The 18,493-nt window shown below is 44.2% G+C and overlaps 1 protein-coding gene across 1 annotated transcript; it reads right to left on the bottom strand.

Moving 5' to 3' along the window:
- Positions 1-540: 540 nt before the first annotated feature.
- LOC120802839 (protein POF1B-like) lies at positions 541-15,427 on the bottom strand. The gene is made up of 12 exons (XM_040151010.1): positions 15,411-15,427; positions 14,071-14,313; positions 11,896-11,929; positions 11,444-11,524; positions 10,611-10,703; positions 9,171-9,284; positions 8,308-8,460; positions 7,566-7,685; positions 7,163-7,294; positions 5,394-5,464; positions 5,156-5,270; positions 541-2,927 (listed from the first exon to the last, which is right to left on the bottom strand). The coding sequence occupies exons 1-12, from the start codon at positions 15,425-15,427 to the stop codon at positions 2,907-2,909; spliced, it is 1,194 nt and encodes a 397-aa protein (XP_040006944.1). The 3' UTR covers positions 541-2,906.
- Between the last annotated feature and the right edge of the window lie 3,066 nt (positions 15,428-18,493).

The raw sequence follows: 18,493 nt of genomic DNA, 5'->3' as shown, positions 1-18,493 counted from the left end.
TCCCGTACGTATGTAGCTATTACGACATCTTTACTACTTCATTATGTGTATAATGTGGATGAAATAGGTTCGGGCGACAAACCACAAATAAATGCTCATTTTCATGGCAACAGGCGAGGGAGGACATAACCGCCTGCAATGTAGCGGCCTCCTCGTTCAACAAGTTCAAGATTTTTTTTTTTAAATTAATTTTTCAATTTTAAGCTCCAGGGAGCAACAATAAATACATAGCCTCAGTGTAAAGTGGAGCCGTTTCTGTGAACTCTGCGCCCTGACCTGCAGTCGAGCTGCGAATCAAAGATGAGCGCCCGATGGACACACAGCCCTCAGCAGGGAGAAACAGGAAAACCTCAGGAGGACAAAGACTCGCTGTACAGTTGACATAATATTGCGCTTTGACATTTTCTTCCACCATCATAAACCCCAAGTAGATGATGCTCCAGTTCCGTCCGTCCAGCCAACCACCTCCTAACCCCAACCCCCCGCCCGCCCGCCCGCGGCGATGCATCGCACCCACGGGAGTCGGCGCGTGCGCGCATTTGTCACTCCGACTGGTGTGAGGCACCGCCCGGCCCCCAACCCGGATCCCACTGTCGTATACAGACGTGTCGCAGTCGCACGTTGAACGTGTCATTCCCCGTGCACCTCACAGATTATCAAGACGTACACACCACAAAGGAAATCGCTGTCGGAAACCATTACACAGGTTCAGATATAAACTACGATTTAGCACAAAACAAAGGAAAAGCAAACAACCCGACCAGAACATTTTTCAAATGTCCCTTTAAACCATAATGCAGGAGGGCTGCTCTACAGTCGTACTGGAGAAAACATTCACTGAGCATGCCCATCTTAAAAATAATAAAATATATATATATATATAAATATTTACATGCAGAGTAGCAATCATAGCAACACAATCCACTTCCTCGTCCCCGGGGCTAGCGTGGCTGTGGTGGCTTTGAGGAGGATCTCCTGCTACGTGCTACATGGGGCCAGTCTGGGCTCAGTGTGCACTGGTGACAACTGGAAGCTGAGACGGCACTCTTTTGGTGACACCGGCCCGCATTTGGTTGCACATGGGCACGTTGCCTTCCTTTCAGTGAAGCCCCACGAGCCGTGAAACACGAGAAGCAATCCGAGGGCGAAACCGAACCGGCCCCGGCAAGTGACGGACGGAAGAAATGCTCGGGGCCTGTTCTGTGTTTTGATCTGAACTCGTCCACAACGTGGCACAGGGACTGACGTGATACGCCAACTTCAATTCAACATTTTAAACTTCGACTTCCGTTTGCACGTCTGGGTATTGAACGTGTGTCTGTAGCAGCACGTATCAACAACTATCAAGGAGCTTTCTCAAACTCGTAGCCCGGTTGACTTGTTCTCTACTCGGATATTGACTGTGTTTTGAATAATAAATTTTTAGACAGTGAGGTTCTTGCACAGCTGTTTGTGTTTTTAACATTTGACAACTTTGGCTTCTTTTGTAGAAAAGCATCTTCTTATTGCTCAAAGTAAGATACTGAGAAAACCTATAGTTTCGGCGTTAGTGCCAAAACTCAGTCATTGAATTGACACTGGTATTAAATAAATTATAATCGGAATATCTCTGCATATTAAACTTTTTTTTTTTTAAGATTTAATACTTATGTTTTTGTTTTCCCGGATATTTCTGGAGCTGCTTTACCGCCACCCACATTTATCTAACTATCTTCCCACCTGTCCAGAGCTCCTCCATTTCCTTTTTCCGATTAGAGTTACAGTGGCAGCATAGCGTCCATCCACACCACGCTCAGATCGACCGGTTTGACTGTGCGTCATTTTTTTTCAACGGCCACCCGCTTGGAATTAGCGTGTAGCACTTTGCTTGGCAGCCATTTGTCATCCGAGCACATTGGAAGCGGGGAAGACAACATCCGTGTGGAGCCAAATGCCGCCTTACTCGTCCCTTATTAGCTCACCAGCTGAGTAGGGATGGGACAAACTCGTAATACAGCGATGTATCGCGACACAATCTCCGTGATACCGAGACAGCTGCGACTTTCTCTTGACCGTTCTGCCCTCTGACAGTTCGGTGTTGTGCCTCACTTTAATCTCAGTTTCCCGTGAACGCGAGTGAAACTGAAGCGGCGAGTGCAGGGAACATCTCGATTTTCGACACGGGTTCTGTCTTCCTCCGAACGTTTTCCTCCTCAGGTAAATACACTGTACCGTATCACAGATGACCGTCTTGCAATATATCACAGAAACAGCTGTTTAGTGATTCCATCATGCGCAATATACGTCCCAATTCCCAACCCTACTGCAGAGCGCTGTCGAAACAGTCAATATGTTCTATTCTATTCGTCATAGAAATGCTGTTTGCCATGTGTTAGTATTTAGAGTCAGATCGAGTGAGAGATTAAATATTAAATTTAGCAGCGAGCGTGTTAGAGTAGCACAGACTTTATTACACTTTGATTCTCGTAGCCAATCAAAAGCCGGTTTGGGACACAGGCGAAGTTTTACTTGGTTAATTGTGATCTCAGACATTTGTCGACCGTAAACTTTAACCTCGTCCAGCAGCTGTTTCCTGTTCAGCTCAAATCTCTGCCCAGTTCCCAGTTGTCGTGACTGCTACATTGCTGCCACCTTAATCCATTGCACAACCAACTGGCTGTAGTATAGTCTGAAAAGATTTGGTCTTTGATTATTAGTTTGTTTATTCCCTTTTTTAATTTAAAAAAAAAAAAAAAAAATCCCAAACAAGCCCAATTTGGTCAAACCAAAGATCTCAATCGGGGGGGGGGGGATTTCAACCACCACCAGCTCTGGGAGCCCTGAAGATGAGGAACATGCAGGGGGGGGGGGGACATCTTCGTCGTCTTGTCGTTCAATCATTCCTGTCGGAGAGAAGCAGTGTGTCTTTAAGGGGTTGTAATGATTTCCTGTTTTGAAATAAACAAAACACAGGTACAGTTGTTATGTTTTTGTACAAATGATTTAGTTTGCTTTAAAATGCAATGGATGATTAGTTGGTCTGGTTGTGGTCATTTTCATTTTACCCTCGGATTATGCGGTTTAGATGAGACACACACACACACACACACACACACACACACACACACACACACAGGTGGGCCTAAGTTATCTGTAAATGTCTGACTTTGCTGACCCCTAGTGGTAGTATCAATCAAGACACTTGTTTAAAAGGCCCTTAAAATGTGATGACTGACGTTTGCTCATGTTTGCCAAACTCTGTCAGTCAAAGCTGGTCATGCCCCGCCCACACACTCCTGCCTGGCGGAGCGGATTAGTTTGATTTCGTTAGGAGTTTATTTTTATGAGCTTTGACGTCTATTGTTGCTTATTTAGTCATGAATATTTCGTCTTAAATGGAAAGGCTTAAAGTTTAAAACCAAGCTTTCACAGGGGCTTTGACCATTTGTCCAACGCCCTGTCAGCGCTTCCTTACACTCACACTACTAAGCTAAAATATTTTCTTAAGTGACAGGCACGAAGACCGTTACTACAAAAAGAGGTACCAGCTGAGTTCAGGAAAAAACAACAACTTTATGATAACGATTAATGTACGTCGTGGGGTTGATAACCTGCCAACAAATGGCAAAAACTGCAACTCAAGCAATGTGGGACAATGCGCAGGCGTTATGCTGCATTTAGTCATGTGGGAAATGGGAAAATTCCAACTCATAATTTCCTGCTTTCCCACCTCAGACACTGCAAGTGGCTGAGTTGGGAAAAATTCAGAAAGAAACTTGTCAGTCAGCGTTTTTTGTTTTTGTTTTTTTTTTGTTTTCCTTGGCTGATCTCAGAGCACACAAGGTTAGGATACAAGGAAGACACTGGGGCTGCAATGCAGTTTTATTATTTACTTTAGACTGAACCGTTCACTTTTAGTATCAAATCTTCAAAGTACCCACTGTAATGTTTAAACTTAATGTATTTTAGGACATGTATAGAAACTAAAGTTCAGATAAAAGTCCGACGAAGTTGAGTTGTGAGTCGATTCAAGTGGTTCTTCCCTTATAAAACTTCAATTTCTCACTTTAAATGCAACACAAATATCAACAATCCTTCCATAAATCTGTCCAGGCTGTACGTTGCAACAGAGAGCAACTGTGCATTATACCAAATCTTATACAGCTGCTTATGAATCGTCCGACACAAAAATACTGAATTAAAAGTATTGAATCTCCAGCTTCCACCCAACAACCTCCAGCAGTTGCACCTTTTTATCATAAGGTGGCGCCAGTTCGTGTGATTACAAATCCGTCCCCGACTTAGAAGTAAACAAAGAGCCGCTCGGTCCCAATCAAAGCCGTCAGATGGTAAAACTGAGGAAGCACCCGAAACCAGTACCAGGATATTTGGGTTTTAGTCGGCACGGAATCTGTTCAGTAGGTCAATGTTATGCCAGGATCAAGTCAAACAATGAGGCAAAACAAAAGAGCAGTTTCTTTTTCTAATGTCACAATCATCTAGAATTGCTCGGTGCTGGTAAGATGCTGGTTTTGGTGCATCCATCTTGTTCTTTGGTTTTAGACCTTTTGAATAAAGGGGGGTCGAACGACGGTTTTAGTCGCTTCCTTTAAACTTTGAAACCACTGAGTTTCATTAGATTCTGTTTATCCAGACAAAGTAATTTACACCTTCAAAAGACCAGCCACCCCCTTGATGGAAACACGGACCCAGTCCCGTTCTAAATATAACCTCATCACATTCTGGTATTCCTCTTTCTTCTCTAAGTTTTGTGTTGGAAATTAAGTTTAATTAATTTTTGAAAGTAAAAGCACTTTTTTTTTTTTTAAAGAGTTTTATAATGTCCGTAGCGTGACAAACCCTCACCACCGGTCTGAGCCCTGACCTCAGGGTCCCGCCCTTCGTTATGTCGAATGTGGTGCCACTTGGTGAAGGTCGTCCCGTTTCACCAGGCAGCGGGGGGGCAGAATTTAGCACAGGGGCTCTTAGATGAACTCGTAAAAAACCCAGGCTTCGCTCAAGCAGCAGCTGAATCTCTGCTGTGTCATCGCAGCAAACGGCATTAAGGAGTACGTTGAGCAATAGTGGGCAGCTAATATTACTCAGTGTTGCTATTTCCTGTTTGAGCGTCTCTACTTGAAACTAACCGCTACCTCTCCTCGCTTCCTGTTTTTACCTGTTTGATCATCTCTCCACTTCTCTCGATGACAATGGTCTTGGCCTCTTTGATGGGCGAGGTGGCCTGGTAGTCATCACTGAGCAGACCGAGGATGGGGTACTGGTTCCTGTACCTACGCATACACACACACACACACACACGGCTAATCGTTTCGGCTCTCTAGTACAGTGTAAAAAATGTAACCTGGTCATGTGTGTGTGTGCGTAATCTCTGGCAGTTTGCGGTGGTGTTGTACCTCTTGGTGATGATGGTTTTGGTCACGTTCTTGGAGCTGTCGTTCCTCTCCTGCATCAGCTTCCTGATCTCCTGGGGGGGGGGCACAGGAGGTCAAAGGTCAGCAGAGTTGACATCTTTCCAGTCTGCTTCTCTTTTATTCTCAAACTCACTTTAAATACAAATCAACTTCATCCAAAACTTGCTGCCGGTCCAGTTTCGTGTGCGAAACTGTAACACAAGTATGTGATACCAGCACCCTGAGGTGACAACTAAACATTCCTGAGGTTAAATTAACTGACAATCTGTTTTAGGAAAAAAAAAAAATGCAGCTTGACCTGAAAGGTGAGAACTCATCAAATCAGCTCACAAGGCCCTGGAAGGTTTGTTCATGCGTTTTCTGTGTAAAAAGGTCGGTATTTCTGGATCAGCCACCAGGTGACTCGCTTTTCATGATTTATAGTACACGCTTCCTTCCAGCTAAGTCACGCCATTTCTGGTTGAATGACTGAAAACAAGGGCACATTCCTTCCGTTTGTTCAGAGGTTAGTAACTGCGATTGTTAAGTGACAGCCTAAAGAATAAATGTCGGTCTTAATTTTCTCACTTTTGCCGGTTATTTCATCCATATCGACTTCTAACCGAAAACGCAGCGAGGTCAGTAGAGAGAAGCCTGTCGGAAAAACCGATCCCTCGGTCAGTCTCACGGATTAGGAGGCGAAACCATCACCGTTTACAGCACAGAAATTCATTTAGCAGCATTTCAGGTGAGCTCTCCTCCAGCTTTACCAACAAATGACACTTTATTAAAGAAACCTCGAGTCCGAAATGTGACTGACTGATGCCCCGACTGCTCACGATCCGTGTCCTGTTGGACTTACTTCTCACTAATGTCGCCATGTTCCGAAACCTCAGGAACTGACTTCGTGAATACAATGTTGTCATAACCGATAGAAGCGATGCTCAACAATGAAATGAAAATACGACCCAAGTTGTAATAAACAGGAATTAAAGGACCATCCCAGAGGTTTTTGCATGTATTAGCCCGTAATGCAAACCTGCTGCTGTGTTTTTAAATGTTCTCTCTTTCCACAGTTCCACACGTCCGCTGGTTTCCTTCCATTTCCACACAACATTAAAATCTATTAGCAGACTCTCGAAGTGTACTTGAGTACTGCAACCCATCGCCGTGGGCATCGAGTCTGCATCCATTTTCCTCCAAGTTACGCTACTATTCCAGCTCAGACTTTTCGAACCGGTTTGCACTTAAGCTGCATCATCATGCAATAACAGTGGAACTGACTGTTTGACAACAGTTGGTAGAGCATTAAGCGCAAGGTCACATCCCTGATCTCCCCCCGGCCAAGTGTCCTTGAATCGCTCCCAGTGTATGAGTCTACAAAAAAATAAAACCGTTGCTTTAGACAAAAGCTTCTGCCAAACTTAAGGAAAATAAAAATGCCGACTTCATGTCCACTTTGGTGAATTACACAACATAAGAACATTTCATGTGAGCGTCTTATTTGACTTTCATACCATGTAGAAATGAATGGAAACCGGAGCCTGTCTAGAACTGGAGGAAAAATGTTGTTTTTAAAACAAAAGTGATTTGTATTTAAGGAGCAGAAACATGCCAAGACACTGGTTTGGTTCCTTACTGCTCCCTTGGTTTTGGTCATCAAATTTTCAAATTCATCATCGTGGGAAACCCGATTCCCTCCCTGAGCACCTGGGAAACGGGTGACTGAAATAGCAGGAGAGACAGTGCAGTGCTGTGTGTGTGCTGCAGACCTCCTCCTGTCGGGTGATGGTGGTCTGCCGCTGCTCCAACATGGCAAGGAGCTCGGAGATCTTCAGCTGGAGGCTCTTCTCCGAGGACGACTTCTCGCTGCTGACCTCCGTCTGGATCAGTGTCATCTGGGACTGGAGGCAGAACGGAGAGGGACGAGGAGGGTTTAACACAGCAGGTGAATGAAAACATTCTGCTTTGGCTTTCATCTGCGCGACATAACGTCACATCCCTGAGGGCATTTTAAGCAGCAGTTTCGGTCCTTTGTCTTTGTAGGTTCCCTATATGGCCTCATAATAATCATAATGCTGCTAATGAGTCCTGAAGATAAGGTTCAGCTGCGGCTGACGGGAACGTCATTGCTGTCGCAGGACGTGACTGTCTGCGCCTCGTTTTCATCCTCACCCTCAGCCGCTGTATCTCGTGGTCTTTTTCCTGTCTGATGGCGCTGAGCTGCTCGTTGTACTGACGCGACAGCTCCTCCGTCTTGATGTGCAGGGTGGAGCTGCTGCCTTGGCCCGCCAGCTGCAGATGGAAGACAGAGGACAGAAGAAAGGAAATCATCACCACTTGCCTCGCCATTTATCTTTTTTTTTTTTATATCTCGTTTATTTGGACCAAGATTTAAGGGTCTCAAGCGGAACCTTTAGCGTATGTTACTTTATTTGGCTTTGCCTCCAAAGGCCGATTGCCACATAAACAATGGACAGCATCATCTACTGTCACGTTAGCTGCGTTCACACGGAACTTTTTTTCTCTTAACAGGGAAAATCTGAGCCGAATCCGACTAAAGCAGCTCGTTTTTTTAAAGGAATTTCTCGAATGGTTTGGTTAAAACCTTTAACAACGGCGCACGTGCTTCTAGTGCTTCCTCCGTATGCCTTGGATGTCGTGAGAAGCGGCGTTCCCTCCCGCACGTGCTCGCCCAACGTGGCTTCTATATTTTCAGAGCGTGGGCAGGGCCAAGCTCCTCACACACCTCCACCTATGTGGGACGTGTGTCGGAGTCTGTACATGACTGAACAGGGTTTTTTTTCTTTTCTGATCCTTGACTTAGGAACGTGGAAACAGGAAAGCTTAATCCTTTTGCGGAGCACCAGTTAGACGGCCGCAAATATCTGAAGTCAAAGGGGGGGGGGTGCTCTACCTTGTGTCGCAGCATCTCGTTCTCCTTCTCCAGCGCTCTCATCGTTCCCTCCAGCTCTCTGATCTTGAACTCGCGGCTCGAGTCGGTGTTTCGGCTGCTCATCAGCTGGCTCTCCAGGGAACGCTGGGCGGCGCTGGTTTCCTTCAGAGACAGCTGGAGACGGACGACACACCACACACAGTGGGCTACTAATGCAGTCTAATAAATCCTACATGAAGGTTAGCATCTTCAGAAACTGCCGCTTCAGAGCAATTTGGTTACACTGAGGGGTGTTTCTGATATTTTCTACCTCCCATTTATATCACTGAGGGGAGACTAAACGTTAGTCTGAATACTCAGACTTTAAATCTTTCTATGAATATTTTAAAGATACATACATTTTTATATTTTTCTTTTTTAATCCTACAAAGTCAAGTTCTGATTTTGAAGTACCTGTCTCTCCGTATTTCCATGGTTTTGGCCATCTTTCCTGTCGTACATGAACACTGTACTACTTTAAGCCAAATTTAAATACATGAAAGGTTATTACCCAAACATCCCGTATAGTTTACAGACCGACTTCCTGCTTCGGCTTTGGCCTAACATACTTACTGTGGTTGTGCACGTAGTTTCCCTCAGCACTGGGGGATTATCACCAACATTTCGCGTGACCTCCGTCCAATTAGAAGGTTAAAGTACTCTGGATAAACTGTTTACAGCCTGTCTGACTGCCCTCGCTGTGGCGATGTTCCTGATGAGCACCGTGGTATCATAACTGATAGGAATGATGGGCGACGAGACCACGAAAATAAGACAGAATGTCCTCGTCTTTCTGTCTGCTTGACATTGCACACGTACATTATGTAGACAGGGGTGTACTGTACCTGGAGCTGTCTGTTGTTTTCCCGGACGGCCTCCAGGAGGCAGTCATACTGCCGGGCCTGGTCTGCTTTGAAACTCAGGTCTCTCTCCAAAGACTCCTTCTCACTCTCCAGACGCTGCGACAGGCAGAGGGAATCAGTCACATCTCCAACAGTCAGAAGCTGCTGTTTTTTTGTTTTTTAATCAATCGGATATTTCCTATCGATTTCACCTTCACTCCACTGTTGCGCTGTATCGTACGTTTTGTATAATATCGGGTTGGTTGTGAATGCGTTTTTGCCCTGGTCATGTGGGGGCTGGGTTTGTTCTGGTGTTTACATCGTTCATCTGCTTGTTTTAGCCTCGTGTTGTTGTTTGATCGGAAGAAAACGAAAAACAACAATAACAACACGTGAATCCATTTGTTCCACTGTGTCTGTTTGAGCTGCTAACACTGCATTACCACTGGTTTTAATAATATGTTCTTAGCCGGCCTGAAGCCTGTTCATGTCTGGTGTAATTTAAGCGACATACTGTTCCCACCTGACACAAACTGCTGTAAAAATCTGGATCTGCATGCACACGTTTTATTTATGTAAACTGAGCATCCTGATGCACTGACGCATGGTTTGCTCCACTTCGCTATTGAACTCTGTTGCCTTCAAGACATTTCGCATCCGTAAATGGCCCCTCTCTACGTTTAACAAAAAAAAAAAAGGATGTTTCAGATTCCCCCCCTCGGTTAAAACCGCCAGCTGTGAGCCACGTTCTGACTTTTCAAGAACTCGAAATGGTTCTTTGGTATTTGAGCAGGAAACGCACACGAACAACTCGATCCTTCGGAAGCGGGGAGTCAAAAAAAAAAGGCCAATAAAAGTCCCTACCACGCAAAATTTCTCAGATTGCCACTACCACAAGGAACTAATAGCGCCTTGATACCACAATTCGTACACGGATACCAACCATCAAAAAGTTTAATACCTAAATATACGGTAGACAGTCACGAGTTTAATTCATTACAGTAGTCGAGTACTGTGGTGAAGTGCAATTGTGAGACAGTTTACTGGGGTATTTCCATTTTAAGTCCATTTGATGTAAGACATGAATATGGAATATTATTTCAGATTTGACAGAAATATTTTACTTTTTACTCCTACATTTATTTGCTTCAATTATTAGCTACATTGCAGATCAGTGTATACTTAAAGTTAGTACCACCTCAACTAGAAACATCGGTAAAATGCTGATAACTGGAGTGACAAAAATCCAATAATAAAGCTACAGTCACCGTTAAAAGAGTCAATGTTTGGCCCGCACACAGCTGGACACCGAACTGCAACGATCCTATTTCCCTGTCGTTCCGATATTTCAGTTGGAGGGTACCGTGTTTGTGGCGACAAAAAGCGAAGGACCGAACTTTACTCTTTCGGCATCTCTTCACGCGGAGACGGAGCAACTCTTACCCGCAGGTCCTCAGACATGTGGAGGAGCTCCTCTCTCAGACTGCTGAAGGTGGACAGCAGCAGACGCATGCTCTTATCAGCAGTGAGACGCGTCTGACACAGAAACACAAACACAGGAAGAAGAATTTACACCGGAGGAGCATCTACCGTGTCCTGCCGTGGGCTGCAGCAAGAAGCCACATCTCTTGAGAAATGACAGTGATCGTTCAATAAAGATAAAGCTTTTATCAATCAGTCGTGACTGTTAATAAACCAGTTCCAGGTGCTCATAGGTGAACAAACACTTGTAAGTGCTTACACCTACATTATAGTGTATTATTAAAAGAGACAAGAAACAGCACAGAAGTTTAAGACAAAGCAACTGAATAATAGATTGAAAAAAAAACAACTGATTGGAAGCAGAGCAAAAAATAAAAAATTTAAAAAACGAAAGAAAGATTAAAGGGTTTTAAGATTTTAAAAACAGTGAAAAGGGCAAAAACTCTCGTGATGGTTTGCTAGTTATTCTGACAGTGAAGGAGGTGAAGAAAAAAGAAAAAGTTTGCACAATATCAGAAATCACTGAAAACGTTCTCGGTTAAAACCTAAAAATGCTAAAAAACTTCTGACCTTATTCAGAGAGACTTTAATGTAACTACAACCCGACATGAACGCAACTGAGAGAATGACGCCAAATGGTTACGAATGTACAGAGTGCAGCATCCACGACATTAGAGAAGGCTGGAACAATAAATGTGTGTCGGCACAGCGTCTCAGACACTGGTCTAATGGGGGAGGTGTGTTGAAGAGTCGTACAGAATTTAGTTGACATTTTGTAGGAATCTCTCACTCACCTGCAGCAGGTAGCGGATCTGTTGTTTGGTCAGTTCAGTGGCTCCTTTGGGAATCAAAGTCTCCACCTCCTCTCTCTCCACCTGCGGACACGCACCCATACAAATGGCGGTGAATAAAGGAAAACCCTTTCGTTTTGAGACAAATCTCCGCAGATTTATGTTCTTTACTTTTAATTGTGCTGTTGTGAAAAACGACAGAAATACAGGAGCAAACACACTCAAAGAAAAGTACTGGCGGCATCAATAGGTTTAGTGTGCAACAGTTAATCAAACGACTAAACAAAGGCCAGAAAACATTCAGAGATTTTGGTTTCCATGCATTCGTCATCTTTTCTTTTCTTCTTTTTTTCTCTCTAAATCCGTCTTATTTTCAGGCTCTAAACTGAGTTTGCCGAGTCCTGCTGCTCCGATGCTTTTATCAGATGTGTGTGTGATGCAGGTTTGTCTCTCGCCTTGTAGTCATTGCTGGGATCCAGCTGGTGTTTCCTGTAACACACACAAAGGAAAGACAAACAATGAGGCTAGGAAGATGACTGGAGAGACCGGGGGTGTGTGTGTGTGGGTGGGTGGCAGAAAGGAGGTAAGAAAAGACACTGACAGTGTGTGTTTGAGTCTGCAGAGTTTACTTGACTATGATTTGCTTTTCACAGTGACTCACGAGTCTCGAGTCAACAGGGTTTCAACCAGACACTGAGACAAAGTGGTGTGTGTGTGTGTGTGTTTTATGTATTTATTATATTGTCAGGACGGGAAAAAAAACAGTTCACACAGTCACATTAAGGGGATTGACTTCCCCTCTACGGATAAATAATTTGGCCTGCACAAGGTAATTATCTATTTTAAGGTCAAACTGTTTGAATAAGGTACAGGGTGCGGCGGCTGTATTTAAAGTCTGGTTAACCTTTTAAGGAATTCATGGATTGTAATTTGTGCTGGACGTTAATTTAATATTATCATTTATCAACATTCAGTGGAATAGTATCATACTGATATGATAATGTCGTTTTACCAAATTATGTATGTATGTATCTAAATGAATAGCTCCGATTATACTGAATCTAAGATACCGAAGTTCGTTTTACGTGAGGAACATGGTCTGATATAATAAAGAACAGTAGACCACAGTTCATAGAATTTTATGTGATGTTGTCTTTACCGTAATAAATGGCGAGATACTTTTTTTTTTTAACATGTTTTTTCTTATTATCATCAAATCCGAAAGTCTGTCTTTCTGCCTTCCCTCCCCTGTCCCTGGCACTCAAATCCCAATCCATCTGGGTCTTAATCTCAATCTTTGAAAAAAACAGCTCATAAATACATAGTTTATTTTCAACTAATGTCCTAAAACATCTGGCCACTGCAGTTTTAGCAAACGTTGGTCAAACAAGAAAAAAAATTGTGCATTTGTCGCCGCGGATTAAGACACATTTGGGTTGGTGCTCTAGTGAGTATTTTTACGGCAGCAGAACTGTGTGTGTGTGTGTGTGTGTGTGTGTGTGTGTGTTCTCATGGCGATGAAGGAACATGTCAACCAGCGCAACAGTGCGACTCACTGATGCAGCCACACAAGTACACTAGCGCAGGTGTGTGTGTGTGTGTGTGGCTTTGCTGAGTGATTCAGGGCCTCAGGTGACTATGGTGGCTGAAAGAGAGGTGGAAAATCGGAGGATGATAAAGATTATACGGTTAATCTCTGTCACACGCGCATGTGATTCAGCGGTGGATCTGCATGATGGCACCTGCCCCAGTCTTCCGGAGAAGTCTGAGGTGAGGAACACCGGTGACTGGAAAACTGCAGGAAACCAGCCAAAACCCGCCTCAGACCTGTTCGAGCGTGCTGCTCCGGATACTAACACAAAGCGCCAAGCCGAGCATCGCTCTCCGCGACGATATCCCACGGCTGGAATCTACCAGCCTAACTGCGGGGATGGTAAATCCAGACTCGGTTTTATGAGATGTGCCTGTGGTCTGTTTCCTCCGATGAGAAAGATTTGCTGCAGTGTTGCCGAGCTGCCTGATGTTTGAGTCAAATCATTCATCTACTGTATATGCACAGAAAATACATATTACATGGATTGCATGAGGCTATATTTGATAGATATTAGTAACATAATTACTATTTTAATGTCCTGATGTAATAACTGGCAGTACACGATTTTATTTGAAGTAAATTTGTTTATACTACACTGTTTATCTTTTTTTTTTCATTGCTCGTCATTTTAATGCCATTATCCAATGCAGGTGTGTCCTTCGTGTGGTCAGAGATATTTTCAGATTTGATAAATATTTGACTTTGCAACGTGGTTATTATACGCTAATTTCTCAGAATGGGACAGTACTGTATTTTGCAGATTTAAAACAGTAGTCACAAACATGGTCATTCTGAGGACGACAAAGATCAAACCGGTATCATCTCAGCAAGTCAAGTCTACAGTCAAGTCCAAAGTTTGTCACATGGCTGCGACGCAGCAATTAAACACCAGAAAAGTACAGTTAAAACTGTTTTAACTACAGTATATATGACCCAAAATCAGAAGAATGGTCTCAGGTCTAAAAAAAAAAAAAATTTTTTTTTGTAAATTGGACGTTATATACATTTAAAAAAAGAAAAGAACGTCAACACTTACTGTCCGCGGATCTTGGACACGTGCTCGGAGATGCAGGAGTGGATGTCGCAGTTCTTCCTGTAGACATCGGCCAGCAGCTCGCCAAAGTAACGCGTGTCCATCTTCGTCGGTTCGGGCACCTCCCTCAGCTCGGCCACCACCTCCCTCTTGGAGACCCTCTGTACCAACGGCAGCGGTTTGCTCTTTATGATGCTGACAGTCTCCACCTCTTCCACCTCCACCACCTCCTCCTCTTCCTCCACCTCCTCCTCCTTGAAAGAAAAAGGCAGAGACGGATCTTTAGCCACTGTCTGTTAATCAAATGTTACTGAATCAGACGAGGTTGTACTCTGTGCTCTCCTCTCATTTTTTGATCCTTGTAAACTGTATGTAAATTATCATTAAATGTAGCTGTAGGTGCAGATTCTCATGTCTGCAGGACAGAACAATCGTCTGGCTTGTGAGGACAGCGTGCACTAGAAGGGGAGCACGAGGTCACATAACGGCTTTGCGGTGAGCACCGCCATGTTGTTGACAGTCACCGGGTTAGGGAAGTGACGAATGTACGTGGACACCTGAGCATTAATCTCCCGCTTGTACCCGCCCCCACTCTTCCGGTTTCAGGCTTTCTACGTGATTTTGGGCCCCGGCTGCAGGGATTTGCTCTATTTCAGCCACAGGCGTGTAAGTGGGGCTCGATGGCGATCCTGGGCTCATGTACCGCGTTCCAGTTCATCCCAAAAGTGTTGGAGTGGGTTGAAGTCACGACAGCAAACTGGGAAAACCTTTTCTTTTTGGATCTGGCTTTGTGCACAAGGGTCATTATCATGACGAAACAGGAAAGGTCTCCCAGACACTAAAAAGCCACTAAGCCGGAAGCACACTATCGTCAGAAATATCATTTTATGCTACGTCATTAAGATTTTCCCTTCTATGGAACTAAAGCGCCTCGACCAAACCCTGAAAAACGGAACCTGAGTTCCCAGGATCTCCACCTGCCATTCTGCACCGTCCACAATTCACCCACATGTGAAAGGAGCCAGCCCTCACCTCCTGTTATCTGCATGTATCAACAGAGTCGAGTCACAGATGTTGCGTAACCTGTTATCTAAGGCCGAGCTGAGCTGAGCTGAGCTGCCTGCTGTGTGTACTCTTCACACAGAAAGCACATTCACTCTAAACAAACACCTGTCTGTCAGACCTCTTTGTTTGCTGAGACGTGAAAGACTGGTGGTCCACACCAACATTAATTATTATGATACGCTCTTGTTTTCTGTTGTTAGGTCCTTTTGAGGCGCGTCGTGACAAAAACCGGTTGCTTAAAAGCACTCAATGAATCATCTCTTCTCGGTCACACCCACCAGACCTCGACTACCATCGTTGTAGCAACAAGACAACCTAATTTCTCATCTCTCAAGCTTCTCAGGTTGGAAGAGCCTGGAGTCCCAAGCGAGATTAAACTTCCTAAAGAGTAATGACTGCAGTTTGGCGCTTCTTTTTTTGTGTGACAGACCGGTCGGTTGGGTTTCTTGACAAGCCCATGTTTGCTGAACAATAGTTTTGGTTGATTTAACTATTGTGTCACACTCAAAACTTACCCAAGGGTGCAGCTGTTTTAGTTGCAGGGTATGCGACTGCACCGCCAAGGCCCTGGGCCTGTACAGGGCCCTACCTGTCCCTCTAAATGCAATAATACCATTAGGTTACTGGGCGAGTTTCGAGTATAATAATGACTAACTAATGAGTTGCTCTTAGCCAGTGATTAGAGCCATTAGTGCCCAAGTGCATGACGTGATTTTTTTTTTTTTCCCAGCATGAAAAACTAGACCTTCTGTGTCCCAGCCTGCATCTTTCCTAACAAGGTGAGTGTTCATTCTCAGATTCATCTGTTCAGAGTAACATTTTTACTTTGAACAGATGTTGACTACGTGCACCAACGCTCGTTTTAAGCAAAACTCAGTTTCACTCCTCCTTCCTTTCAGCTCAGCTGATCAGATCAGATTCTGCTCCCTAATGGCTCCGCTCAATTACCCTGATAGAGAAATGGAGGGAGCTCTAAAAAGAGGACTATATATATCTTTCTGAATTACACAAGTCATCCATGTCCAGCTGGACACACGAGATGTTTCAGGTTTGTTACATGGTGTAATTTGGTTTTTTTAATCGTACTTTCACGCCTGGCAGATTAGCGGAGCAGAAACATTTCGTCTGATGTCATGTCTTCTCAAATATCCAAAACTGTGGCTGTGCAGAGCAGTCAAACCAGATTCCACAGGAGCCTGGGGGAGGATTGGGAGCCAGAATTTCCCACCGAGAGAAGTTTACATTACTGTGCCATTTGAGGACCACCAGGATCCACTCCAGTATCATCTTCAGTTTCTGGCTCAGACACATTCATTCCACTCTGTGGTCAACCTTGATTCTTTGCAGTCCATGGTAGTTTTACATCTGACTGTGCCAAACATTATCTAATTCCAGCTTCTCAAATGTGAGAAATTCCTGATTTTCTCTGTTTTATATCAGTGTTTACTAAACACCTTCCTTCAGCTGAAGATGCCATCTTGTGCTCTGGGTGATTGTGACGGGGATTTTCCTCTAGTTTCTGACATTTTATAGACTGAATGATTAACCAGAAAACTGGTTAATAATCAGTTTTCAATAATCGCTAGGTGCCACCCTACTCTTAATGTAATGCAGCCAAGTATAACAGCACCACTAACTACAGCCTCAAAAATGACCACAGAGTTGATATAACTCCTTAACAAAAGCTGAACACTATGATCTTCATAAATATAAAGTTTTTTGCAGGGTTGTTGTATCTAATTGCATCCGCAATGTACAGATTTTCCGGATAAACTGGTACTTCGGAGTATGAGGAAAAGAAACACTTCGGATACCAACGCTCCCTGTCTCTGCTGTTTCAAAGTGTTTCCAAGGGCCGTGGCCCTCCGCGCTTCCTGTGGCCACCACTCATGCAGCAGAACCGAATGGAAGAAAGACTAAACAATGATGTCATTCCTACCAGGAAACACTGGCACAGGAGTTGCGTGAAATCAAGGAGACGCCACAGAGGGGAAGAACAAAACGGGCAGCGATGCAGCCAAAAGACCTGAAAGATCAGAGCTTTGATTCCAACACGGAACCCAAACAAGCTCAGGTGTTGTAAAAGGGAGAATAGGCTGTTAGGAATTTGACTCCTGCTGGGAACTTGTTATGCTTTTCACGACAGGACTGCTTTTTGGACTTTGTGCATAGAAGGAGAAATATGGCGACTCACTGTGTCAGATCAAAGGATTTGAGGGATTAAGTCTAGTTGAGTGTCCTGACAAAGTATGAGCCACAGGAGACGCTGAAGGCACCATAAAAACAAATGATTAACAGTGAATAAAAGTACATATGTTTTATACACTAATAACTTGCACAGCGGTGAAGTTTATCAAACTGATCTCCCCACGTTTCAATAACGACTAAAATGACACATAACTATATCTGACGCTGTCAGAGCAGTGCAGATGATGTGAAAACTGGAGTTAGGTTTATGATCCTGCAGAGCTCAAAGGTCGCAGCGGGACCGAAGACTGGCGCTTCTCAGGGATTTAGTTTGTGTTCTCAAGCACTGAGTGCAAACAGAGGGAACACGGAGTGTACGTGTGTGGTGCCTGTGATCACATGGAGGTGGGTGTGTCTCGGCGCTGCGGGGCTGTGGCTGCCGCCGTAACATGCCTGTCATTCCTGCAGAGAAAGGGAGAGTAGAGACGACGCAGACCTGAACCAGTCTTGAGACTGAGGTGGAGCCGGCTCACGTGTTCGCTATGTTGAAATTTATCCTTTTAAATTTAACTTCACGTGTCATCAAAATCACTGGAAATGGAAGCTGACGCCTTTAGAGGTTTTGCAAGCACATGCTTTCAGGTTGATAATTACGACAGAGTTCGGAAAATACACAGAAAATGTACGTTTCTCTGACCTAAATGCGCACATGGTTTGTCCAAATTGAAAAAAAACTGTTCATCCTCTGGGGAGTTGGAATGTGCTGTCAAACCTTTCATGTTAATCTACCAGTTACATTTTGATATTACTGGTATGTGAGTTTAGTTTTGCGAGTAGTGGAACTATAAGAAAGGTCGGGGGGGGGTCACCAAAATCCAGCCTCCATAATTCTCAAATACCTAAGTGTAAATCCAGGGGTACTTTTGACCTGATAGCGACGCTAGAGGGAAAGGTCAAAGGGTCACTAGAATCCCTAGGATCCATACTCTGGGGACTGAGAATATCGACTTCATGTCAATCTTACAGTTTCAAGATATGTCGCGCTGGAGAGGGCAATTCTCCAGTTAGGAACTGACTTAGGGTAAGCAGCGACCTACTGCGGCTACTGCTGGAACAACGCCCTTTTAAATTTTCTCCGACCTTTCCTCTGCTTACAGTCGACCTTTACATTCTC

The sequence above is a fragment of the Xiphias gladius genome, chromosome 17, assembly GCF_016859285.1.
Source record: "Xiphias gladius isolate SHS-SW01 ecotype Sanya breed wild chromosome 17, ASM1685928v1, whole genome shotgun sequence".
In the NCBI taxonomy this organism is placed as follows: domain Eukaryota; kingdom Metazoa; phylum Chordata; class Actinopteri; order Istiophoriformes; family Xiphiidae; genus Xiphias; species Xiphias gladius.
Note: the sequence above shows the minus strand (reverse complement) of the source record. Positions and strands in the feature narration are given on the sequence as shown.